Source organism: Serpula lacrymans, assembly GCF_000218685.1.
Source record: "Serpula lacrymans var. lacrymans S7.9 unplaced genomic scaffold SERLAscaffold_7, whole genome shotgun sequence".
NCBI classification, from domain to species: Eukaryota; Fungi; Basidiomycota; class Agaricomycetes; order Boletales; family Serpulaceae; genus Serpula; species Serpula lacrymans.
Genome location: NW_006763296.1, coordinates 2,160,699 through 2,185,541, shown reverse-complemented (window position 1 = coordinate 2,185,541; position 24,843 = coordinate 2,160,699). Strand labels below are relative to the sequence as shown.

General features: G+C 46.4%; 7 protein-coding genes across 7 annotated transcripts; 2 read left to right on the top strand and 5 right to left on the bottom strand.

Annotated features, from left to right (window-relative positions):
- Positions 1-838: 838 nt before the first annotated feature.
- Positions 839-6,449, top strand: SERLADRAFT_415837 (uncharacterized protein; the record flags this gene model as incomplete). The annotated part of the gene is made up of 29 exons (XM_007318878.1): positions 839-1,040; positions 1,101-1,293; positions 1,357-1,437; positions 1,490-1,593; positions 1,658-1,711; positions 1,773-1,810; positions 1,869-1,923; positions 1,957-2,105; positions 2,155-2,186; positions 2,266-2,449; positions 2,502-2,691; positions 2,747-2,805; positions 2,862-2,920; positions 2,975-3,202; positions 4,066-4,167; positions 4,234-4,444; positions 4,471-4,577; positions 4,629-4,732; positions 4,785-4,838; positions 4,894-4,931; positions 4,987-5,041; positions 5,105-5,232; positions 5,288-5,319; positions 5,379-5,562; positions 5,612-5,801; positions 5,853-5,911; positions 5,976-6,037; positions 6,095-6,334; positions 6,413-6,449. The coding sequence occupies 29 exons, from the start codon at positions 839-841 to the stop codon at positions 6,447-6,449; spliced, it is 3,231 nt and encodes a 1,076-aa protein (XP_007318940.1).
- Positions 6,450-6,705: 256 nt separating this feature from the next.
- Positions 6,706-8,967, bottom strand: SERLADRAFT_415836 (uncharacterized protein; the record flags this gene model as incomplete). The annotated part of the gene is made up of 7 exons (XM_007318877.1): positions 6,706-7,320; positions 7,392-7,977; positions 8,039-8,195; positions 8,256-8,390; positions 8,444-8,604; positions 8,660-8,725; positions 8,785-8,967. The coding sequence occupies 7 exons, from the start codon at positions 8,965-8,967 to the stop codon at positions 7,070-7,072; spliced, it is 1,539 nt and encodes a 512-aa protein (XP_007318939.1).
- Positions 8,968-10,607: 1,640 nt separating this feature from the next.
- Positions 10,608-11,679, bottom strand: SERLADRAFT_468893 (uncharacterized protein; the record flags this gene model as incomplete). Its single annotated transcript, XM_007318876.1, has 6 exons — positions 10,608-11,077; positions 11,148-11,191; positions 11,249-11,260; positions 11,330-11,383; positions 11,451-11,540; positions 11,598-11,679. 5 exons carry the CDS (start codon positions 11,536-11,538, stop codon positions 10,946-10,948), a joined length of 330 nt encoding a protein of 109 aa, XP_007318938.1.
- Positions 11,680-13,446: 1,767 nt separating this feature from the next.
- Positions 13,447-15,214, bottom strand: SERLADRAFT_438521 (uncharacterized protein; the record flags this gene model as incomplete). The annotated part of the gene is made up of 12 exons (XM_007318875.1): positions 13,447-13,569; positions 13,645-13,688; positions 13,741-13,752; positions 13,809-13,862; positions 13,922-14,011; positions 14,068-14,285; positions 14,352-14,453; positions 14,505-14,603; positions 14,656-14,762; positions 14,818-14,863; positions 14,922-14,929; positions 14,981-15,214. 12 exons carry the CDS (start codon positions 15,212-15,214, stop codon positions 13,447-13,449), a joined length of 1,137 nt encoding a protein of 378 aa, XP_007318937.1.
- Positions 15,215-15,894: 680 nt separating this feature from the next.
- On the top strand, positions 15,895-17,717 carry SERLADRAFT_449647 (uncharacterized protein; the record flags this gene model as incomplete). Its single annotated transcript, XM_007318874.1, has 5 exons — positions 15,895-15,958; positions 16,086-16,128; positions 16,190-16,703; positions 16,759-17,002; positions 17,102-17,717. The coding sequence occupies 5 exons, from the start codon at positions 15,895-15,897 to the stop codon at positions 17,515-17,517; spliced, it is 1,281 nt and encodes a 426-aa protein (XP_007318936.1).
- A 285-nt stretch (positions 17,718-18,002) lies between these two features.
- On the bottom strand, positions 18,003-19,640 carry SERLADRAFT_438519 (uncharacterized protein; the record flags this gene model as incomplete). The annotated part of the gene is made up of 5 exons (XM_007318873.1): positions 18,003-18,371; positions 18,425-18,445; positions 18,503-19,008; positions 19,074-19,322; positions 19,382-19,640. The coding sequence occupies 5 exons, from the start codon at positions 19,638-19,640 to the stop codon at positions 18,003-18,005; spliced, it is 1,404 nt and encodes a 467-aa protein (XP_007318935.1).
- A 1,785-nt stretch (positions 19,641-21,425) lies between these two features.
- SERLADRAFT_468884 (uncharacterized protein) lies at positions 21,426-22,564 on the bottom strand (the record flags this gene model as incomplete). The annotated part of the gene is made up of 3 exons (XM_007318872.1): positions 21,426-21,805; positions 21,861-22,301; positions 22,369-22,564. The coding sequence occupies 2 exons, from the start codon at positions 22,269-22,271 to the stop codon at positions 21,776-21,778; spliced, it is 441 nt and encodes a 146-aa protein (XP_007318934.1).
- Positions 22,565-24,843: the final 2,279 nt, after the last annotated feature.

Genomic DNA, 24,843 nt, shown 5'->3' with positions numbered 1-24,843 from the left:
ACATTTTTTTGTGTGTTCTCAGTAGGTTCTGACTAATACGAGTGATGGGTTTGAGGCATAAAGCTTTACTTATAATTTGAAGTATGGAAAATAGAGGTGCTTATACCTCGCGGTTAGAAGCAAGCTCTTGTCCGGTCATCTAGTAGGGAAATAAGATAAGTCGAAGACATACATTCCGACTCGGGGTTCCATTCCTGGCGACGTAATGCAGGCACAACGGTCGAGTAAGTGGCTATTGGCACTCAACGAATTTGGTCTGATAATTCACTTCGCCCTACTCTAACTCTATTGTTAGGTACTGATTTCTAATTCTCCGTACGAATCAATAGGCCTTGCCTAATGTGGACTTCGCCAGTGTGGTAATAATCCTGAAGTTATTCTGTTTTTAAATCGAGCTCGTGCACGACACGGCCCGCTGAGAGCGCCTATGTTGCTCTTCGATCAACCACTCAAAAATAGTGGGTTAAGATCGTCCTCCAACTTTTGGCTTGTACTCACGCCGGATCAATAGTATAGCATCAATATTTCCATCAGTCCCATATTCTTTCGACCGTGGAAAAGCCAACATACCACGAGACTCTTCATCCATCGTGTTTATACGCTCATGTGGGATGAAATGCGGACATCCTCGACGAGTGCTACATTGCCGAAACATATATAAATTCACTTGGTTTATGCTGCCGGCATCCCACACGGCCACGAGTAATGAGCATGAGCAGGTCAGCAGGTGAAGCTCTTGTATAAAAGATGACGAGATATACTGTCAAGCGAAGAGCTGAGGCTTTCTCGATATCCCAAACAACCTGTTCACGCGTGGAGTGTACGGACAAAACCTATGATGTTTTCTATAAGGTCTCTCTTGCCCTTAGTACTCTCCTGCCTGCTCGTGGGGTATGGATGGGCTACACCAGTCGGCACTCTGGCTGGCAACGCTTCTTCGCCCATCGTTGATCTTGGTTATGCGCAATACCAAGGGACGCTAGATACAAGCACGAATATCACGAGTTTCTTGAGCATCCGTTATGCTGCACCGCCCATTGGTAAGCTGTCTCGGTCTTGACCGTGTTCAGTGGATATTATTCACTTATCTACAACCATAGGCGAATTGAGATGGCAGGCTCCACAGCCACCTCTAGCAACGTCTGGTATTCAGCAAGCCACAGAAAACCCGAACATGTGTTATCAGACAGGTTTCGGAGAAAACACTACAGCCCCTGTGTCAATTTATGGATATAACAAGCGAGATACAACATCCACGACCCCCATAGCATCTGAAGACTGTTTGTTTTTGAAGTATGTGCCTCAAAGCAAAAACTTGAAGTGAAAATGCTGAGTCAATTCGGTTCTTTCGTTTAGCGTGTTCACGCCAGGCAGCTTACCGACTGAAGCGTCTGCTTCTGGTGGTCTTCCTGTGGTTGTATGGATACATGGAGGAGGGTACGTAGATTTTATTTTCTTTAGAGGACCGCTGTGACCTAAGGTATTGCAGTTATGTAGCTGGATATGCTGCCGAGTTTGATGGTGCAGATCTCGTCATGGACTCCCACAGTGGTGTGGTCGCTGTGATTATGCAGTACCGTCTAGGTGCATTTGGTACGCATCACCGTCAATTCCTATCACCGGTTGAGACTAACTCTTTTGACGTGTGTAATTGTAGGCTTTTTGTCTGGTGATGAAGTCAAAGCCAACGGTGCTTTAAATGCGGGCCTTTGTACGTTTTCTCAAGTGTTGTCTGCTCCACCTTAAGAATTGACCTCACATCCTACTACAAGTGGATCAGACTTATGCTCTTGAATGGGTGCAGAAAAATGTATGTATCTCTGTCTAGATTGCAGGTGTACTTTTCGCAACAGCTATGATGATTATAGATTGCCTTATTTGGCGGAGACCCAGCTAAAGTCACGATTTGGGGTGAATCTGCAGGTATGTCTTCACATATATGACGCTTTATTCCAGTACTCATAAATATCGCTACAGGAGCTGGATCAGTGCTACAGCACATAGTTGCTAACGAGGGGAACACGCAACCACCCTTGTTCCGAGGCGCTATCACCAGTTCCACTTTCTTACCCTCGCAGTACTACTACAACGATCGCGTCCCTCAAGTAAGCATGATAATGTGATTTGGTACCCCTAACTGACGACGCATGACAGTCACTATATGAACAGGTAGTGTCAATATCAGGGTGCGTATTTAATCACGTTGATTGTGATAAGCGTCCTCGCTACTCCTATATTCGTTTTAATTTTTTACCAATTATGCAGCTGCTCATCCAGCAACGACTCTCTGGCATGTTTGCGCACAGTAGATGCAAACACCATCCAGACAATCAATTATGACCTCGCTGGCACTGGTTTCTATGGAACATATCTATTTGTTCCTGTAGTTGACGGTACTTTCATCGTCGAGCGGCCAAGTGTGACGTTGGCGAAGGGATTAGCCAATGGGGTAAAGTTTGCCACTCATTTCTTGTCCCGCGGACTCATTTGCATCCATCTAGGAAATGTTGTTAACTGTGGGCAACTCGCATGAAGGCCATAACTTTGTCAATCTCAATGAAACATTGACCATCACCGACTACGTGGCACAGCTGTATCCTGATATGACTTCTTTGCAAGTGCAAGAAGCGGCTTATTTGTATAATAACACGGGTGATGCATTAGATCAGGCAATTGGTGTCATGGGAGATTGTATTGTTTTTTCAATCAGACTTGACCGAAGTACTTCAACTTATACTTATTCCAGCTATCTTCGTTTGCCCTACGTACTATCTACTTCAAACATTTGCAGGTAGATCTTGGAAGGTAGGTCAATTTATTAAACTTAGTCGAGTACCTTTTGAAAACTGACTTGCGAGTAGGGGATATTTGCTATTCCACCTGGATACCACGGCAACGACGTTGCTTACTACTTCAACAAGTAAGTTGACCTTTCAAATCCCAAAGCCGCAATTTATCAGTATATCTTTGCAAGCCCTGCTCCGCCATATAACAACACGCAATTCATTACTGCGTTCTCGGAGTCCTTCCTATCATTCGTAATGTCTCTCGATGTCAATACCAAGTTTGATCCAACAAATATCACCCCGTACTGGGACGAGTACTACATAGGCGAAACCGAGATGCTCTTCAATGAGACTGAAGCGGGTGTACCGCTTGTGGTACCCGTGAAGACGAAGCCAGAACTGCTCGAGCGCTGCGCGTACGTCTTTATAGCAAACATTTGTTTCATATTCCAAGTTTATGCTCACGACTATTTTAAAGATATTGGCACACTATCACGGAGATGACAGCACAGTAGCTGCGAGAAAACTCATGTTCTCAATCATTATGTGTCTATCATTGCGCTTGTACCTTGTCATCAGCTGTTTTGTCACATCTCTATAATCCCTGGTCTCCGTACAATCTCCTGAAGTTGGTATTACAGAGGTGCTCGGTGTTAGATCCCGTTTCAGAGATGCCATTGTTGATGAAAGTAGGAAGCATGGATCGCAAGGGTTATAATTTACGCTGTCATAATCGTTTTCGGTGAGTGGCGTGAGGGAGCAACGTTCGTAGCGAAACGTGATGACACGAATCACTAAAATCAACCTTGGTGTTAGTTTTATCAGTGTCACACCACGATAGCGTAGATATTCAACAAGTACTTGCAGGCTAACATTCTTCGTTTTACGTTATTTGTTTCAGTCATGGTAAAAACCGCCGCATCAACCTGAGCCTCCACAACGGAGTCCGTCTGCCCTGCCATGACGATGAGTAATACGGGACCTGACCAATACACTGACCAAAGTTACTTGTTACAACTGCGATGCATTATTGAAGTTAACTCCATTTTGTTCAGGGTCATCACTCAGCGCTGAGCTCTTGAGTCGCACCCGATGGCACAATGTCTCTACAAGAAGTTGCATCCGTGTCAATGATCACCGAATACACTTTCCAAAACCACCAACTACCTTGAATCGTTCCCTTCATTCAAGTCTATAACTGAAATTTATTAGTTACAATGACCTCTTCAAAATTTTGGTTGTCCCTGATTTATCTACTTTTTTCGACACCGATCGTCAGCTCTACCAGCAATGTGTCTGGCCCTGTTGTCGACCTCGGTTATGCGCAATACCAAGGAATGCTGGATCCTGAAACCAAGATCACAAGTTTCTTGGGTATGCGGTATGCTTCCCCGCCCGTAGGTAAGTTTGTCATGCCCAAGGCAAATTACCTTCGATATTCACACAGAGTTACAGGCGGTTTGCGCTGGCAGGCCCCTCAGGCTCCTCCTGCTGTGTCTGACATTCAACATGCCACTGTCAATCCTAACATGTGTTACCAGACGAATTTTGGGAATAGCACCACGAACCCCTTTCCTGTCAATGGACACCATAACTTGAAGCGCGATGCTGTTTCGACGACCCCAATCGCTTCTGAGGATTGCCTATTCTTGAAGTATGTTTTTACTAGAATTCGGGTATGTAGGGGGTCTTGATCATCATCAGCGTACATGTCCCGGGTGACTTGCCATCTGAACCGCCCGCGTCTTCGTCTAATGGGCTTCCTGTGGTTGTATGGATACACGGAGGAGGGTACGTAACCCCAAAGGATACTTAATTTCGTCGTACTAGACAACTATGCAGATATGAGTATGGATATGCTGCTCAGTATGATGGCGCGGATCTCGTCACTGAGTCACACAATGCGGTTGTAGCGGTGGTGATACAATATCGTTTGGGTGTATTCGGTACTTCATCTTTGCGATTTTGTCATATCTCGTATACTGATTGCCTTGTTAGGTTTCCTGTCTAGCAACGAGGTGAAAGGGAGTGGAGCTTTGAATGCCGGTCTGCGTATGTTTGGCCTTCAACTTCTAATGTCGAAGAATGTCAATAATTTGTTCATCAGTGGATCAAGCTTACGCTCTTCAATGGGTCCAGAAAAATGTGCGTATCCCAAACAGAAATCTGTAGATCGCGCCCCGATGCATGCTCGTCACAGATTGCTGCCTTTGGTGGAGACCCAGCGAAGGTAACGATATGGGGAGAATCTGCCGGTAATTGCGACATATTACATTGTTCATCTCTCAGACTTACACAACTGTGTTTGATGTATATAGGGGCTGGATCAGTTCTTCAACACATCGTAGCACACCAAGGAAACACTCAGCCTCCTTTGTTCAGAGGGGCCATCACCAGCTCGACTTACTTGCCCCCACAGTACTATTACAATGATAGCATTCCCCAGGTTCGTTTTGACATATACATGTTCCCTATGCTTCAATCTGACGATTGAACACCAGACAATGTATAGCGATGTCGTATCATATTCAGGGTAAGCAACTAGCTGGTTGGTTTCTAAGATATAGTGGCTTATTATCTGCGTACTTGAAGATGCTCGTCGAGCAATGACACGCTTGCTTGCCTGCGAAGCGTGGACGTTGATGTCCTGCAGACTATTAACTTCAACTTAGCTGAGTCTGGTTTCTACGGAACATTTATATTCGTTCCCGTGGTCGATGGTACTTTCATCGTCGAACGACCGACTGTGACTCTAAGCAAAGGGCTCGCCAATGGTGTATGTTTTATTTTCTGGTGTCTTTCATAGGTTGCTCACCCGTACTTAGGACATGTTGCTGTCTGTTGGTAACTCGCACGAGGGCAACACGTTTGTGAACACCAATGAAACGTTGACGGTCATTAACTACATTTCGCAGTTATTCCCTGATATGACCTCCTCACAAATGCAAGAGGCGGCATCCCTCTACAACGACTCAGGCAGTGCGTTAGATCAGGCAATTGATATCATGGGAGACTGTACGCACATTTTGCTTGAACTGGAACCGCTCTGACTCGACAGCCTTGTAGCAATATTTGTTTGTCCTACATACTATTTACTTGAGACGTTCGCAGGCCGCTCGTCAAAGGTCGGTCAAAGCTACGGATGGTTCATATTATGATCAGACATTCAAAACCTGTCTCTTGTTCTAGGGGATCTTCGCCATTCCACCTGCATATCACGGCCAGGATGTTTCGTACTATTTCAACATGGTGTGAGTTATTAGCCATGTCACAGTTCTTATTATGCATACAGGCTCACCTGCTTAAAGCACCGCAGAAGGAACTCCGGCTCCCCCGTCCTATAACAACACCGTGTTCAAAACGGCGTTCTCTGAGTCTTTCCTATCATTCGTCGTCTCTCTCGATGTCAATGTCAAGTTCGATCCGAGTAATATCACACCCTACTGGGCCGAGTACGCTGTTGACGGGACAGAGATGCTCTTCAACAAGACCGAAACGGATGAGCCAGTCGTAAAGCCTGTGAAGACGGACCCGAAATTGCTCGAGCGGTGCGCGTACGTTACAGCTCCTGTCATCTGATTTATGGCGAAGTGATGCTGAGTTGCGGCATGTTTATCTTTTTGCAGATACTGGCATAGTGTCGCGGAAATGACCGCTCAGTAGCTTTGAAGATTCATACAAGTTACTTGTATGAAAAGGTCCCAAGGTTCTTGACTAATTGAATATAGACTTGATGCATTAATGTGATTTGTTCTTGACAGCACCATGATCCGAGTAAGAATGTGGTGCAAAAGTTTGTCTTTTCTTATGTAAGGCTCAGAACGGAGCGGAACATGATGCATGTTTGATCACCAACAGACAGCAACAGCCTTCAAAAATTTTAAAGTTTTCCAAAACCCAAAGCGTCATGACAATATTATTTTATATGGTGCAGAACCCTTTAAGTTTATTGCGCGAAAGCTAGGACGAAATTTGCTAATTATACAGAGCGACAGTAGAGCAAAGATTTAATCGCGAAGCTGAGAGATTGAAGAAATTTTTAGAGTAATGTATGGACGCAATGGTAGAATTAGACCACTGTATGCGCACAGCGTAAAGGAGAATTGCACGTGGGTAACGCAAACTAAAGAGAATACAGTAATGGCAAGAATCTAGAAATGAGAGTTGACGAAAGGGCCGGGGTTCAAGTTACCTTGCGAAACAAGAGTCAGATAAGACCAGAACCATATGCGTTTTGATGCTTTCTTTTTTGTTGGTGAACGACTATCTTGATTTGCATGTATCTACTTCCTCTTTGGCAATTCGTTGGGCAAGTAAGTCGCAAGCCAGATAGCCCCGCATGACATTGCAAAGAGAATGGCATACACTGCATTGCCTCCCATAAGTTTATGTTGTGCAGAGAGCGCAAAGAGGGAAGTAGACATTGTGGGACCGAAGGCACGTGCGACGGAAGCCGTCGTCTGCCCAATCCCATTTACAGCTCCGAGGGAACGCCTGTTCGGAGCTGCTGATGTTACGAACATCAACGCGCAACCTGTCAAATTTTTGGAAGTAAGCCATCAATACGTTTGCGACTGTCATATTTGCATGCATAGAATAACTGACCATAAGACATCTCCATGAGGGCTTGGAGCATCAGTTGACACATCAACAACGCCCAGGATAGAGGGCCGATTCCCCACTGGCGCACTGTGAAGCTCATCACGGGGAAGAGCGCAAGAATAGGAAGGAAGCATGCAATCGCAGCTACAAAGACGCGCTTAGCCCCAAATCTCTCCACTACTTTAGCAAAGATGCTCATTTGGACAAGTCCATTCGCAAGACCATAAAAGCCAAGTATGGTTCCAATAGTGGCAGGAGGGAACCCAATACCTCCATGCGTAGTGGGAGTAGAGTAGAACAAAGGCTGGAGTGCGAGAAGTGCGATTTCCAGGAGCGCCATAATGGCGTAATTCGCGATTGGAATTGAGACGGATGAAAGGGTCAGAAGTGTGCGAATGGGAACTGGTTCTTCGAATTCTTCAGCCTTGTAGGACGGAACGCGGCGAACCTGTCTTTCTCTGGAGGCCTGTTCTTGTTCTTGTTCTGATGCATTACCATGCAGCGAAGGATATTCTGACTCTATTGACGAATACCCCGTTTCTACTGAAGCATGATCAGGCTTGTCTACTTCGCGTTTTCCTGGCAGCGTCTAGGGAAAGACAACATTATATTCCCACATTCTCACGAGGTATGTTAGCCGCAATACGTACCTCTTTTAAGAAGAGGACTATAACAAGAAACGTAAGACTTGTGAAACAGGCCGTTGCAGCACATGGAAGAAAGTAAGGATACTCCTTCCAGAATGTCCCGGAGAATAACACAGGAAAGCGCTCCTGAGGACGAGCCAAGTTTCCACCCATGAAAGGTCTGAATGAATACGTTTCGCATTAGGGAGCGCTATACGGCGAAGGTAGACGAAACACTTACCCAAAAGCAGCTCCAGCACACCATACGATTGGTATCAGTGCAAATGCTTGCGCCATGTTTGTCGAGTCTGTTAATTCGCCCATCATACTTTTCATGACTCCAGAGTTGCCATTTAGCATGCCACAGATGCATCGACTGCATATATGCATCAGAATAGTGGGGCAAAAAGAAGAAAATTTGAGACAAACCTTACAACAAGAGTCCAGAATGTTCGTGACAAGCCAAAGCAGACCATGGATAGTCCAAGTCCGAAAAGTCCAATCAATATGACTGGTTTTCTACCAATACGGTCAGAGAGACGGTTCCATTGCAGGACAGTTAAGGCCTGCGTCACAAAGAACAAAGATTCCTAATAGGGTAAAAGAAGGTTGAGATGCTACCCCACGCGTCTTAAGTTAACGTACTATAAGACCAGCATAATACCCGACTTTCGACTCGTCGCCTCCTGTGACGCCCAACTCTCGTATGAGCTAGGGAAGAACACGAGATGAGGGTTTGAGGAAAGACTTTGACGCGTTAATACACGTACCTGGTTGATGAAAGGATATATACTTTGAGATGCGAGTGGTTCAGCGAGCTGCAGCAACAGAAGAATTCCTATTTGTAGTTTTGGGAGAGGCGTGCGCTGTTTTCTATGTCTTTTTCCTTGCAGGAGAGGTGCATCTTCGTCGACGATGTGGTTGTTTTGGGTATCAGTGAAAGTGCCAGGCATACCGGTGGGTCCGTGCAGCCTAAATCCAAGAGAGAAAGAGAGAAGGGATTGGGTAAAGAGAATGTGGAGAGTGAGTATATGCGTCCACCGCTGTGGGGTGACTATTTATTTGAAACAAGTAACGCCCGCTCGTGATTTCCGACATACTTATTATACATAAACCGAATATCTAGAATTTACCCCAAAAGAACGTAGAAAATGTAGATCGAGTCTTTCTATATCTGGCTACTCCGCACTGTGAATCTCAGCGGCCCAGCCACAATTTCCTCATGTCACGTCACAACCAGTCTCCCGAACTTCAATGTCATTCACATGATAATAAACTATTAGCACGCTTTCTGCTTTGCGCAGGAGACGAATAGCAAGGCGAGAGCTGCAACTAACCACTGCATAATCTCAGGTCGCACATCAGAAGCATAGCATCAATCAGTCTCAATTTTGACTGATATGGCGTTTGGCGCCAACTCAAATTACCGAACTAATGCCACCACTTACTCTTGACACGTTCGAGGAGAAAGATGGTGTCCTCGGCCTTACTTTATTCTGTGATGCAAACGTGCAAGGCATGACCCCAATCTATATCTGTCAATCGCAAAATATTACCGGTACGTGGTACCGAGACTGATTTCTCAGCCAAATGGCATCCTGGAAGATATCGATGCTATAGAGAGGCGAAAGAACTTAAAACAGTCTATAAGGTGAGCCTTATACACAGTATCTCAATATTTGGCAGTGTCCTGAACTTCACGCCGCAATGTGCGACGTGCGTGGAGCTTTAGCAGAATTTTCCAATATGACGTAATTGGACGGTACCGCCCAAACTATCACGGATATCCCGGGTATATTCAAGTTTACCGATCGTCTTCTTGCTTCTCTCTCTTGATTGCAATTGAATTTGGCGTGTCTAACAATGTCTTTTCTTGAGGCTAGCCCCGGAACTTGTAGACATGAATATCATGAGACAACTTTCAAAGTGGATATGGTTTCACTGATTGTTCGCGACACCATGTCCAACTGCCAGTGTCTCTGAAGTGGATCCGTCGCATTTTCAAGTGTTCTTTTGTGCTAACTAATTCTCATGTATTTTCCAGGTGACCTTGAAGCTCTTCGAGAAGCGGATTACCCTACACTTCTTTCCAGGGTATTCACAAATGCCCCTCTATACGAATGCACGCCATGCATGTGACAAGCGCCAGCATCTCCTATGTCCTCGGTCAATCACTGACACAAAGTCCAACAGTACTCAACTGTGGAAATCGCGCGAAGTCTGACCGTCACAAAAATGAAGGGCCCTACAATGTGAAAACAACAATAGTTGCAGACTGATAGGGGATAAGAGAACAAATTTAGAGTGAGGAAGCGGTTGAAGCTATATGACTATCGGGACCTCGTGTCACTTCAGGCCACAGTATCGCCGACACGATCTTCAACGAATATGCTGAGCAAGACCCCCTCATCCATTCAGTGGTGCTGATTGACCCCCCAAATCACAGGTATTCAGTTCATAGCTGGCGAGTGCATACACACTTACTAGTATGATTTGTGCAAGCTGTCCAGTCGATAAGTCTGACGAGGCCACACCTCACTGTGGATCTTCTGTGGGACGTAATTGAAGACATTTGCCCTTCGAAACGATGGATGGAACACTGCAGAACATATTCATTCCATAACAATTAATTCGATTTTCGCTGATAGGGAGCCCATTGGTCGACTTCTTTTCCGAAACCGCGGGTTTACGAGTCCAGCTCCCAAACATTTTGCTCGACTTCAGACCTTTTAAACATATTTCGACCTCGAAGGGTCACGTACCTAAATCGCAAATATATAGTTTACAGTAAATAAAGGTGAGTAACAGTCTTATTATTGTCACGTCATATCGCTATCATTTCCACCACTCCCCAGAAGGCTATACCTCATCACGTCGAACTTAATATCTCCTTTGCACGAACCAGGCCATTGTTGAAAGCGGGGTGGGATATTACTTCGTTGTTATCGGTAACAGCTGATACTCCTCCAGTGAATCCATTTTCCTTGGCGGCGCTGACTGTGACGTAGGTGGGGCTTGGGGTTTGTAGTGGTAGCGTAGTTGAGTGAGGAGGAGTACTGATGTCTAAACGCGGAGCAGCAATGTCAGGAAGACAGTTCGCTTCGATCACAAAGTTTGGGATCATATGACGCACGCATACGCTCACGAGACAGACATTCATGAAATAACCTCCGATGTCTAGAAGAAAGTGGTTAGACATTGCACTGTCCAATTGACGCGGGGTCCACCACTCACCAATGAAAGCGCCTAGAAAAACCATCAAGAATCAAGCATCAAGCCGATTACCATATGTTCATATCAAACTAGCTTACTCACCAAAAGGTGGAGCATCTGGCATGCTTGCTCGGATCTGGGGTAAAGCGAAAAGGACTGCGAAAACTCATCAGGATGCTGTGCTTGTGCTACAATTTTGATGACGGTAATGAGGTTGACTCACTTGTTGTGGAGCCCAATAATAACCCCGAATCAATCTTCTGTCGGAATAGGACAATGATGGTCATCCATAAAACGGTCAATGACATCATCCCTACAAAGTCATGATCTGAACAAAGCTGAGGCGAACGAATGCGTTAGTTACACTTACAATTTGTTATGAGGATGATAACGACAAATGCTTTGACGGGTAGCTGGCGGTCGAGAGATAACGTCAAAGAATATAATAGGTCTTCTTGCCCTGGCAATGATATCGCCAAAAAGTTCGCGCGTCCTACCCAATTCACCACTGTGCCATACCCTCTGGCATTTGCTATTGGAATGGTCGAGTTATCATTTGTATTGATGGCGAGGAGTGAAACGTAAGTATTAAACCTGCAGTCTTTCAGCAGAAGTCATTAAGGATCAGAGTGGTGATGAAGACACCTACAAGTCGAAGGGATAGTACAGCGTGGAAGATTTCTTATCTTGAATGTATGGGAGGAATGGATCCAAAGGCAAGTCAGTGTCGAATTCCGAAGTAGGTAAAGAGCTGCGGAGTAGATAAGTCATACTCTGACGGTCAAACTTGAATGAAAACGAAATATATCACGTTCGTCCAGGTATATACGACGTTGGAGGAGGATTTGTTATTGAGGTCGGATCATATTGACCAGCAGGTGTAGTCGTATTCCAAGATGATGTAGGCACTCTACGGGTAATGATTGAAAATCATGTGTGCGTGACAAGCGTTGGTTCAAATAGTACTGACGTATTGAGATAAAGACTCAAAGGAACGCTCAGACCATTCTGAACACACGAGTCATTCCCTCCAAACGTGTAGGATGCGCCGCATGCTCCTATTATTGACCAATGGATCTGAAAATATCCCAATGATACATATCAGATTGATAAGACATCAGGTAGTCCCACTTACCGACATGGTTTGCGCAGTAGTGTCTATGGCATAAATGTTGGCCAGCCTTATCCAACACGTTAACAGTCAAGACATATCCCAACGCAGAGATAAGACTCACAAGGCAACCTATGTAATCAGTAAGCATCCTGATTCAACTGACTGAGGATCCCAAACTCACCCCTTTCAGGGAATTGTCTGTATCACCAGCCCACAGGACGTCAATATTGACTTTGGACGAGAAGTTGGCGGCGACATAAGCAGTTGTGATCTTTGCGGATATGATTGCGAGGACCATAACTGCTAGAATCATAGAGATCCAGGGCCCATAGCCCATAATTCGAGGCATGGCCTTCTGTACTGATGCTGGTAATTTCATGGTGGGGGGCGGTTTTGTTAGGGTGAAAGCTGGGTTGTGCAAAGAGCTTTTCACTAGGTGCGGGGATCCTTCCGTTGGCGTTTACAGGCGCTAGGGGCCACAGAAAGTATATCCATTCGTAGTCATACAGCCCTGAAAGACTCATTGGCACGCTAACTCGTTATATCGTATGTATTGCATTCTTGCATTCAATAATCTGATTGTGCCTGATCTGTTGAGCGGCTGTACGACAAAAAATGAGGACGTACTTACTGCAGTAACGTGAGGTCCTGTAACGGCAACAAAACACGTTTACAGGACGAAATAAATGGCCAGGCACAAGCGACAGGTAATCATAACGTGGAGTACCTGCTTGGAAGGTTGCTGCAATGTTTGCTAGTAGCCTACCTTTACCCTGACGAGTATTCTGTACTCATCCATAAGCTCGAGTCGGAAACCTTATCTACAATTTCAATTTCAGCGGAGGTATCTCCAGTAGGGAACAAGTTGCAATACCCCCGTTCAAGAAAATGTTCCCGCTTTTGTTCTCCTCTGGTCAAATCACTTATACAAAAGAAATGTCCAACTGATGGTGGCGGTGCCAGAAATGGTCAGTTTCAGCCTCCACGACCGTGACTGTGCGTAACGAAGGAGACTAATAATAAACATAGCACGACAGGTATGATGGTGGGATAGAACAGTTGTGCATGCTACCTACACATATTTTGGATGCAGAAGAAGTTGACATCATTTAGAATCGAAATGTGACGGTGCTGTCTCGTCGTATGGGCCTGTTGGCAACGGGAGTGCAGACATTGTGACCAGAGGTCGATAGTGATAACGAAGTTGGGAGAATAGCAGGATGGACATCTTTTTCAGAAGATGGAAAGATATGTTAGTAGATGGAAAACGAAAACAGCATGTCTGACATCCTGATGGACTCACGCAAGCGCTGACAAGCCAGACGTTCATGAAATATCCTCCGATATCTAAGTAGCATATAAGAAAATATAGATCATATAAAGTGCCATGTGAGCTTACCAATGAACCCGCCTAGTCATGTATCATCAGTGAGATGTCAATGGGGAATGCATGAAAACAAGACACACCAAATGGGGGAGAGTCAGGCATACTTGCACGTATCTGAGGCAGTGCAAATAGGACTTGATGACAGTGGTAGATTAAGGCCATAACCTAGCCATCTGATTGTCGTGAGGCTCACCTGCAGTAGATGATAGGATGATCCCTGTATCCACCTGTGCCTTAAAAAGGACGAGAATCGTCATCCATAAGATGGTAAGCGACAAGATCCCTGTATTGCGTAGCCAAGTCAGGCTTGGGTTTGGATTACAAAATGATAGGCCTTACAATTGGTGAGGATGAGGAGGACCACAAAAGACTTCACCATTCTATGACGTTGAACGGTAAGCACAACACTATATTTTGTACCATCTCTTGTAGTGTTTGCGTAAAAAGTGTTGTGTCCCACCCAGTTAACCATAGTACCGTAGCCTACAACTCCGGCGATTGCAAGGGTCGAGTCATCATCCGGATCTATGGCAAGGAGCGAAACGTAGGTCTGGAATCTGAAGCGTGGAAATGAGCAAGGTAAGCAACCAGAAAGACAAATGTGTGAGAACGAGGCAAATTACTGGTCAAATGGATAAAACAAAATTGATATTTGTTTATCCTTGGTATATGGAAGGAACGGATCCATTGGTAAAACTGAGTCAAAATCATAGGAAGGTACAGACCTGATAGCTCATTAGTAAACTTTCAGGAGCGAGTGTTAAGCTTCGACTCACGATCTGCCCTCAATGTAGTTTACTGCAGGAGGGTTTTGCAATACGGATGCATCGTAAGAACCTATAGGAGTCGTTGCATTCCAGTTTGAAGTTGCATTCCTGATGAAGACAATCAAATTACAGCATAAGGGAGGAATGTTTTGTTATTTACTCGTTGAGATACAGGTCCATTGATTTTGCGAGAGAATTTTGAATGCAACTATTGTTTGAGGCATTTGTATATGCTTGGCCGCAAGCCCCTACGATGGACCAGTGTACCTACAAGCTCGTCAAGAATCAAGTTCTTGAATAGATCTCAGCGTAAAACACTTACCGATAATGTCTGATCGTTCACATTCAAGTTATACATATCTGCTAATCTGCAAGTCAGATGTATTCAGTTTGGGCAGGTTCCCTTAGTTTTCATCGATTGCTCACAAAACCACCTGTAAAGTTCATATTTGAGTGTGTTTTCTAGCTTTTTGAGCCTTACTTACACCAGGCGAATCACTTGATACTCCAAACTGCTGAAGAGCTGTATCCATTGTAATTGAGTATGAGAAGTTGGAAGCGATGTAGATACTGGTGAGTTTAATGGATACAGCCACCAGAGCTATCATCATGCAAAGGAGAATAGCAAAAGGGTCAAATCTGAAAATAAACGGTAGGGGGGATAACATAGATAACGAACGAGGCAGCCTTATCGGAGACGGCAGATAGTTGAGGGGCATGGTGGTTATGGTGTGAGGGTATCGCGCTGCACAATCGTTGGCAAGTGTTATACGTACTGTATAACTATATTGATGATTATGGAGGGACAATTTAGGACACTTATTTGCGTACTTCCTTGGCATATTAAACCTGAATCCGGCAAGGCGTCTCAGTGTGGTCAGACTCCTGATTGAACATTTGTATACAAACCTGAGAATACTCCTGGCGGTGTTTTATACAGCTTCTCCAGGGAAAATTGACACTGATGCGCCACATATCAGACCTTACTGTCACATTGTAAACCCCTTCGTCACTTTTGTAGTTTCTCGAGATTCCTTTTCGGACCACCTTTGAATTTCCCTAAAAATGCTGGAACGAGCCTGTCAATGAGCCTGGGACGAATCAGATGAAGTGATATATGGGCCGGAGTGTCAGCGTCTGTCAGTGAACCTAAGTACTTTTAAGCGGCACTTTCCAGAAGATAATGAATGGGTCAAGCTGACATTTCCAAATGATCTATTTGACCGAGTCTAGCTGGATAGGCGCTGAATAGGCTCAGTGACTGGTCCCCGACCCTGAAAAGATCTGAGCATTAGCAAAGGGTTCTACTTATCGAGCGCACATCACGAAACAGGATATCTTCTCTGGTCAAATCACTTACACAGAAGAAACAGCCAACTGATGGTGGCGGTGGTCAGAAATGGTCGGTTTCAGCCTCCGCGACGGTGAACCTCAGCACACATTTGTATGCACTACTCAGGCATGTGCGGCTAGTCTCAATCTCTCGCCATCCTCTCTCCCCGCTGCGTTCAGCATGTCCTTCCTCCTCAATCTCTAACTTCAGTCGGACCTGTTGGCAGCTGCCCAGTCGTGCATTCTCGAGCATCTCAGACGCTCCTAATGATCTTTTCAACTATTCATCGGGACGCTGGCTGTAAGTCTTGTACATCTTGTTCTCTAACATACATGTCTAATCCGTAATCTCGCACATTCAGCGTCAACAATGATCTTCGCCTCGCAGAGCGCAGACGTGAGTTCGACGTCAACGAGCTTTGTCGACGTGCGGCGCAGTCTGTTGGTCGGACTTCGCAAGATATCGACACATTTGTGAAGCTCGCCGAGGGCGGCTTCAACCGGACTTTCCTTATCACCATGCATGGTGGCTTCGAGATGGTGGCCCGCATCCCGTACCCCGTCACGGTCTCTAAGCTCTACGCTATTGCTAGTGAAGTGGCCACAATGCGTTTCCTCCGATCCTCTGGGCTGCCTGTTCCCGAGGTTTACGATTACTCTCCTTCGTCGGACAATGTTGCGAAGACGGAATACATTTTTATGGAGTTGATCAGAGGTACAAAGCTCAGCGACGTGTGGATGGAGCTGGAGGAACCGGATATCGTTTCGGTCTTGCGTCAACCTGTTCAACTCGAATCTCGAATGATGTTGATTCCTTTTCCGGCCGGTGGAAGCCTTTACTATACCAATGACCTGGAGAAGGTGGAAGGGGTCCATGTACGCCACTCTCTGCCTTTTCTTTTGTTGAACGAACTTTCTGGAACTAATCAAGACTATAGACGAAAACGCCAAGGCAGTGCTCGTAGCAGCAGCTCTCAAGGAGCTGGCATATTTGGAAAAGTTTGGTCGACCGCTACTACCGTTCCAGCGTGGAAGAAGGGAGGCTTATGGGTACAAGGGGCAGTCACCTTCGGATCACATCAAGAATCTCGAACGCTACCTTGTCATCGCACCCTCGCTCGCCTCCAAGGACTCAGCCCTCCATCATTTTCGATCTCCAGCCGAGCAACATCATCGTGTCGACGTCGTCAGACTCTAACCAGCTGAAAATCGTGGGCCTGCTCGACTGGCAACATGCCTCGATCCTACCCAATTTCTCTTCGCTGGTGTACGAGGTTGCTTGCAAAACTACGATGACCCGGTCTCGCAGGCTCTCACCCCACCCTCACTGCCAGCGAACATGGACAAACTGGATCAATCCGAGCACAGCCATGCAATGGGACTCTATCACCGCGGCCTCGTCCACTTCCACTACGTCAAGAACACGGAGCAGTACAACAAGCTCCATCATGATGCATTGTCCGACCTCGTGTCCATGTTCATCTACCGCCTTTTCAACCAAGCTGGTGCTCCATGGGAAGGTGAGACTCACGCGCTGAAGACTACGCTAATAGAGGCAATGGAGATGTGGGGGATGCTCACAGGGGAAGGTGTGCCGTGTCCAGTCGCGTTCGAACCCGAGGACCTACGCAAGACGAAGGAGCTGAGCGCAAAGCTGCAAGTAGCGGACGAGAATTTTGAGGGGTGCTGAGGCACGGTTGGCTTCGAGACGGAGACCTGGGTGTCCAACGAACACTACGAGATGGCCATGGCCCTCGCTGAGCTGCTAAAGCTGAGGGTGTTGATGGAGATCCCGGAGGAGGAAGTCCGGGCTAAGACTGAGGCAAATTGGTTCTTGAACGATATGGACGAAAAGGATTACATGTAGTGAATTGATTGAAATATTCCACGATGTTGTTATTTTATCTAGTGCCATGGTATACGTGTCCAGTCTACCGTTCTTCGATTTTCGAATCCTGCTGGAGGAAAACTGCTCAAACTTATCGACGCCACATGCACTACTATTAATTCTCAATGCAAACTCATAGATTTTGTATATTTCTCCAACACATTGTTATATGACATTGAATACGACATTGAATACTGTACATGTCATACAACAATAAACAAATGCAAGGGTTATAGCTAAAAAACAAGAACAGCAAGTACATTGACATAAAAAGCAAAAGGAAATGATCAGTCCGACGTCGATGTCTCATGTTCAAATACGAACTCATATATCTCTTCGAGACACCTTCGATCCTTCGAATCCAGTTGCTGCCTCGACACAGCGTTATATATGTCCCTTGACCTTGCGTTATGAGCGGCCTTGTTACCTTCAAACCGGAGAGCATTGGTAATGCAAAGGAATTCGATAGATTCACCAGAAAGTGAATGGGACGATGATGATTCCCGAATTACCTGGGCAACTTCAGCACGGAGGGCTGCAGTATTTTTATCATCACGAAAAGTGCGCCAGTCTTTGGAGTGGTTGAGTTCTGCGATTTTTTCTCGTGCAAAATCGACGAGCACGCGTAGTTGGACAGGAGTATAGTGCAAAACGAACTGATAGGCAAACAATTTTAGTAGGCAAATACAAAATACACGGCAAGGCCTACCTCTCTAAGTTCTTTTTGGGACTGATGAAAAATAATTAAATTATATCGCGGAAAATTTATAGACAGCATGCAACATACATATTTAAGCTCATCCGTGACCTTCTCCAAATTTTCTTGGGCCGCCTTGTGTTCTTCAATCTCCCGATCCAACTTTTCTTCGGCCGCCTTGCGTTCTTCAATCTCCTGATCCAATCTTTCTTTGACGACCCGATGCCTTTCTTCTGAAGCACGATGCCTTTCTTCTGAAGCACGATGCTTTTCTTCTGAAGCACGATAGACGACCCGATGCCTTTCTTCTGAAGCACGATACTTTTCTTCTGAAGCACGATACTTTTCTTCTGAAGCACGATACTTTTCTTCTGAAGCACGATGCTTTTTTTCCGAGGCCTGATACATCTCATCTAGGACCTTGCGCTCTTGAGTCTCCTCATCCAGCCTTTCCATTACGTCCTCAAAACGACCTTGGAACGATTCAATCTTCTTCATCAAGAGATCAAGTCGCTCATGATTGTCGACAGGCTGGGCTTGGGTTCCAGTCGTGTCAGTAGCATTGTCGACTGTTGTCATGCCCTTTTTGTTCAATGCTGACAGGAATGACATGGGCAACTGAGTATCAATCGGCTCCTGGTCAAATTAAACAATAACATACATGATTTCTGCGCCGAGTCTTTGTCCTTTGAGGCGGCCATCTCATCAACTCTTTTCTGCAGCTCTTTATTTTCTTGGGTTAGAATGTTACGTTCTGCCTTCATATTATATATTTTTGAAAGGCTCGTGATCTCGAGTCCGTCTTCGAAGGCTTTGCCTTCCCGGTTATCCGGAGGGGTGATCAAGACAAACATTTGGTCGTGTCTGGGCAAATCTTTCACTTTGATTGTTGTGGGATCGGGATGAGGACCTGCATTCGCAAAAGAGAAAGTAGGAGTATCGCAATATATGAGATTCAACAAAACTCACCTTCCGAACTATAAAAATATTTTGTGGAGGCCCCGAGGTCAGCAAATGCGCTTATGGGGAGGTCGAAGGTGAGTGACAAGTGTGCGGTGGCCTGCGAGCACAGCTCATCTAGAGCATCCTTTAAAGGTAACGAATTCTGACTAATAAGCTGCTTTTGGCTTTCCTTCCAATTGACCGTGTCTCCCCTCGCGCTGAATGCTTTGTGGGCAAATATAGCCCTTAAGTTAGGAAGTCGATTTTCAGTATCGTTTTGTTTCATGTTGGCGGTCGTATGTCTGACGATATCCTGTTTTTTCTTGCCCTTATAAGCCTTTCTCTCCTTACAGCTTCTGAAAAGCATGTAGGTCCTCGTGTATCACCAGCTGCAACTCCGCTGACGTGACTCGATTCTTTTGTTATGTTTGTTGTCCTGTCTCCGTTCTTCTGACAGTACATCCCATTTGGGAATGTCGCACTCAGGTCTGCGTTAGAACGCATCAAAGAGGTCGATGTAATACCATATCTGTGCGTGGCATTCTGCTTGTAGTAAAATCACTGATTCACCTCTTCAACCCTCAAACCAGCTGCTATCGATCGGTGATAATATTCCATTTTCTAATATATTGCTGTGCGTGTTCGTGCCACTTCAAGGGAAAATGGCTTCGGGTGCTTTCATGTCACACTCAAGAAACACCCCAGTATCACGCGTCAACAAGCCCAAGAGCGTGTTCTGATGTTACTAGGCCTTTCTGGGCTCGGATTTCAACTATCTACACGAATCCTATCACTCATTTTAACAAGACAGACCCGAAGGTCAACTTCGTCTCTTGATTAGGCTCTTTAGTGACCCGGAACTTCATCGCACAGCTATCATGCTGTAATTTCAGAAGGTCTGAATCGTTTTTAGAGAAGGAGGGCAGGACGCACCGTTGAAGGAGATCTTGAACCGGCCGTTTCCTTCTATCATGCATGCGGCGTCCGTATCATACTGTTTACTGTATCCGATGTGAGTGGCCCAGGCTGTGTGCACTAAGAGCGTGGAGACCTACAGGCACTATTTAACTGGTCCTCGAAGAAGCCTGTCAAGAATCAGAATGACTCGTTAAGCGTGGTATATGGTGAGCCTCAAGCTATCTGCGAGCGGTTCGTTATCGCCTCTGTAAGCAGGTCCCATTTCGTGCCGTTCAAATTTCGGAATAACATCGGTGTAAAGGTGTAGGTAGTAGTATCTCTGAGAAGCTGAGACGTGGATGGTAGATATGAGGGCGAGTACACGTAATATGAGAGACGGAGGGACTTTTGGTAGGAGGCGAATTGCCTACTGTTTATGCCGGATGAGCACTTCGTGGGCGAAAGATCGAATTTTCAGCGCATTGTTGAGTAAAAGCTGATTCTTCATTTTGTGTTTTCTTAGTTTCAGCGGATCCTGGTATAGCGCGGCACTTCCGTCTGTTTACAGATATCTTGCACTTCTCCTGCCCCAACTTTAATTTCCCACTCTCTTCTGGCAGTTTGGAATATCGAGATTGGTGATGCGCGAGTAGGACGCGTACACGGAGGCGGGGTAGGATATGATATCCCCACGACGAATACGAGAAAAACCATCGGACGGCCAGGCATCCTATCTCCCATCTTCCCTGTGCACCATGTTTATTACACACCTCACCAATTTTGAAGTCCCCCTTCCACTATGTGCTCAAATGACACTGGCGCAAGTTTTGCGCGTTGTAAATATTGTCCTTGGTATTCTTTTACTAATCAAGCTGCAAGACTTACGAAGATTTAGAAAGAGAAATTTCATGTAGTCTCTCGTGGACGGCATTGGCGAGGATGTTATGAGCAAGGTCCTGGCAGACTCGAAACAAGATCATTGTCAGTGGCAATCATATTGCGATCACACAACGCAAGCACTCATATGAGGTGGACTAGATCGCCGGAATAAATCGACACTCACTGGCATGACTCACATATCATATATGCATGCAAGGTCACGGTTCAATTCATGATGTTAACCTCATCCTCGTCATTTGGTCCACTTTCTATGTCCTTCTGAAACAACCCATTCGCGTTCATGAATCTAGTTCATGTCGAGATATCAAAGCATCGCACCGATCTCCATCAAAGAAGGACAAGCAATGCATAAGTACAGTTCATGATAGAGAGGGAGTCGTGAGGTCGTCATCATCAATAGTCTAGCAAAACTAGGTCGTCGGTCGTGATAAAATGTCAAATGTGAGGTATCGCAAATGTCAAAGAGAGGTATCGCCAAGAATGCAAAAAAAGCAAACAAAAAATAAAACTCAAGCCAGAAATGAAGAAAGGTAATAAAAAGCGAAAAATGTCCACAACTAAATCAAGCATTCACAAAATTTCATCACAGCAAGTCCGCCCTAATCCTATCCCACACTTCCCGTTCTAGTCCGTCGTGCCACGGCATCCCAGCACCTGAAGACGGCGTCACCCCGTCGCTCTCATCACCCGGAATAGTCGTCCTACTCACCTCCGTCTCCTCAGACCCAGTCGTTGTCGTAGTCGCAGTAGAAGTACCGACAGTCCCAACAGATCGTATCGTAGGAGGATGATTCGTTGAGAGTGCGAATGACGGCATGGGCCCGAGAACGGATACTCGTTGGGCGTTGTCAGCTTCGTCGCCCTCCTCGATATCTGTCCTACCAAAAGCCGACAAGGCGGGAGATATGGCACCTCCAGCAGCTCTTCGCCCGTGTGACGATAGAGAGCCTGTCATCAACGAACCCCCGCTGCTCGCTGAGAGCATTTGCGAATGAGCAGAGGGCCTTGAGGACGTCGAGCCTGATAAACCTCGCCGCGAAGCAGGCGCCGATTCAGATGAACGTCCAGAATAGGGGCTCAAGTGTGAGTGCATCGAGTGAAGTGAACCTTGTTCGGACATCAATGGTTCACCCTGGTGTACAACCTGAGGCTAAAGTAAAGTAATACAGGTAAGCGCGAACTGATAAGCATCACAAAATAAATCGATTGCCACTTACAACCCCGAACGTAGTCCGCCTTTGACTTGGATTAGGCCCACTCCCACTCCCACTCCCACTCCCACTGTCATTCTCACTCCCATTACTTCCGCTCGAGTTACCAGCAAGAGACCTCCAGCTATCTCCAGCCGTAGGAGGTTCAGCATCTAAGACATCGATTGTAATACCCGCATCGTTTGAGGAGGCCGACAAAGAATCACGCCACGTTCGGGGGTTTGCCAACGGAACGAGGCCAGGGGGTAAGGGAGTGTTGTTACTAGACGCACCAAACGCTGGGGGTGGAGCAGGGACATCTAATACATCGACTCCTTGTGGATAGTTATCGCTAGAACGGTATCTAGTAGTTTCATAAGGATCGTCATAGGCAGGTGGAGCCGCACTAGGAAGTGGTGCGCTGTGTCCTTGAGGGCGTTGACCTGCAGGTGTGAGCACGCGAGGAGGTAGTGATACTGGAGTGATAGGGGTTCCGGTCCGTGATACAGCATCATGATATATAGTATTTCCAGAAACAGCGCTCTTTGTGCTAACGCTAGACATAGGGCGTTCGCCTTCAGTGTTCAAGCCAAGACCACGCTTGAGGTCACTACCCAACAGCGCACGTCCAGCTTCGAGGTCATGGTCAGATTGTGCACGTCCTGCCAAGGAGGATTTTGAACGGGAGCTGCCTCTCGGAGAACTTGTATCAATGTTCTTAAACCAGCTCAATCGTCCCAAGCGCGCGAGACCGCTAAGCCCAAGACTACTCCTCCAGCTGCTAGGTCCAGGCGCTGGGTCAGCATGAGTGTGTGATGATGAATCATCGTCTCCTGGGGATCGCGGGCCAAGTTCTTGCACTCGAACTCGACGAGCAGTCAATATCTTGGAATCTTCGATCTCACTGCCAGGGTAAGACACAGACCGCACAGACTTTTCTTTTTCGGGTGCAACAGACTTTTCGGAACGTCTTCGTGAGGATGCACGGTCAGGATCGATACGCGGGGGAGGAAGGAGGGGGGAATAATGTTCAGGAGACGAACGTCCTGAACTAGTGCGAGAATCAGAATGTGGGTGCGATCGACGCTCAGTTTCTTGTCGCTCGTTATCGAGACGAACAAGCTCTCCAGGTGCGACAATGTGGCCACGCATATCGCTGCTAGGTCTGGATGGCATATCGTTCTCAAACGCAGTGCCAATACGTTCGGCACCGGTTAACAAAACGCCATAGTCAGTGATAATCGTCGAGTCAGTGCCATTTGAATCGCCAGAGCCTGAGGTTCCTCTGTATGGAGGTGCTGCACCCGGAGGAAGGGGAGGTGGAGGGGAAACGAGTCTTGCGCTTGTATCGTTTTGGCGCGTGCCGTCAGTGGCACTGGCACTTCGTTGGAGGAACGAGTCTACTTCCTCTCCACTGCCACGCGGGGAGCCTTCGCCAGGAGGTCGATCGCCTGCAATATTAGGCTCAAGGATCTCCCAGCCTGTCCAAATGGGCGTCTGGTAACCGCCGTTACGACGGCGTGCCCTCCAGCGGATAAGAGCGATAAGAACAAGCAACAATAAGATTGAGCCAACTATAGCTCCGAGTATGGCACCTATAAGGGCGCCTTTAGATATAGTGGTGGAAGAAGAAAAAGGATATTGTGTCGTAGATGCTGAAGTAGATGCAGAGGTGGAAGTAGAAGTAGAAGAAAAGGATGAAGAAAAGGAAGATGATGATGACGAAGGTAGCGCAGACGTAGAGGAGGATGTCGCAGATGCGGTTGTAGCTGTAGACGAGAATGTGGGTGTTGGTGCTGGAGACGACAGTCCACCGTAGGTCCAAGCTCCGTCGGTTCCAAGAGGAATCTGGATGAAACGGTCCTTGTCAGTCGAACCACACACAAAGCAGATCAGAGCGAAATAGGAGCAAAGAAGCTATTGGCCATCCAACGTAGGGACCATTCTCGACACCAGAATAACACTACCCCACGTGTAGCCGAACAAGCTACGCGTCACACAGGCAAACTTCACATGACAACGCAAACAATCTCGAAACTAAAATCGAGGCAGAAAGAACTCACACTTGGACCATAGTAGGTCAACGGCAACTGCAACAGCGTCGAGCTCGTCTCCACTGGAGTGCCACCCGCATTCGTGATGATCGTCGTCGAGTAAGACAGCCAAGATGGAAGCACTTGTGTTTCCATCGTGTCAGATAGTCGTTTGTTTAGAATTTTGGATATTCGCTAAGAACGCAGGTCGTGAGTAGAGAATGTGGAAGACTCTGTCAAAAGGAAGCGGTGGTGGGTACGACATGAGCGCTTGGAGAGATATGAATGTGGGGATGTTGAGCTTACAGCAGGAGTCTCGTATTGATCGCAGGAGAGATATCGTTTGCGTAAGTTCGTTTAGATGATGGGGGACGTGTTTAAGGAGGAATGAGGGAAAGGCGGACGAAATTGAAGAGTAAGGAAGAGGGTTACGCGTGGGAAAGAACAGAACAAGTTGATGCCTCGATAT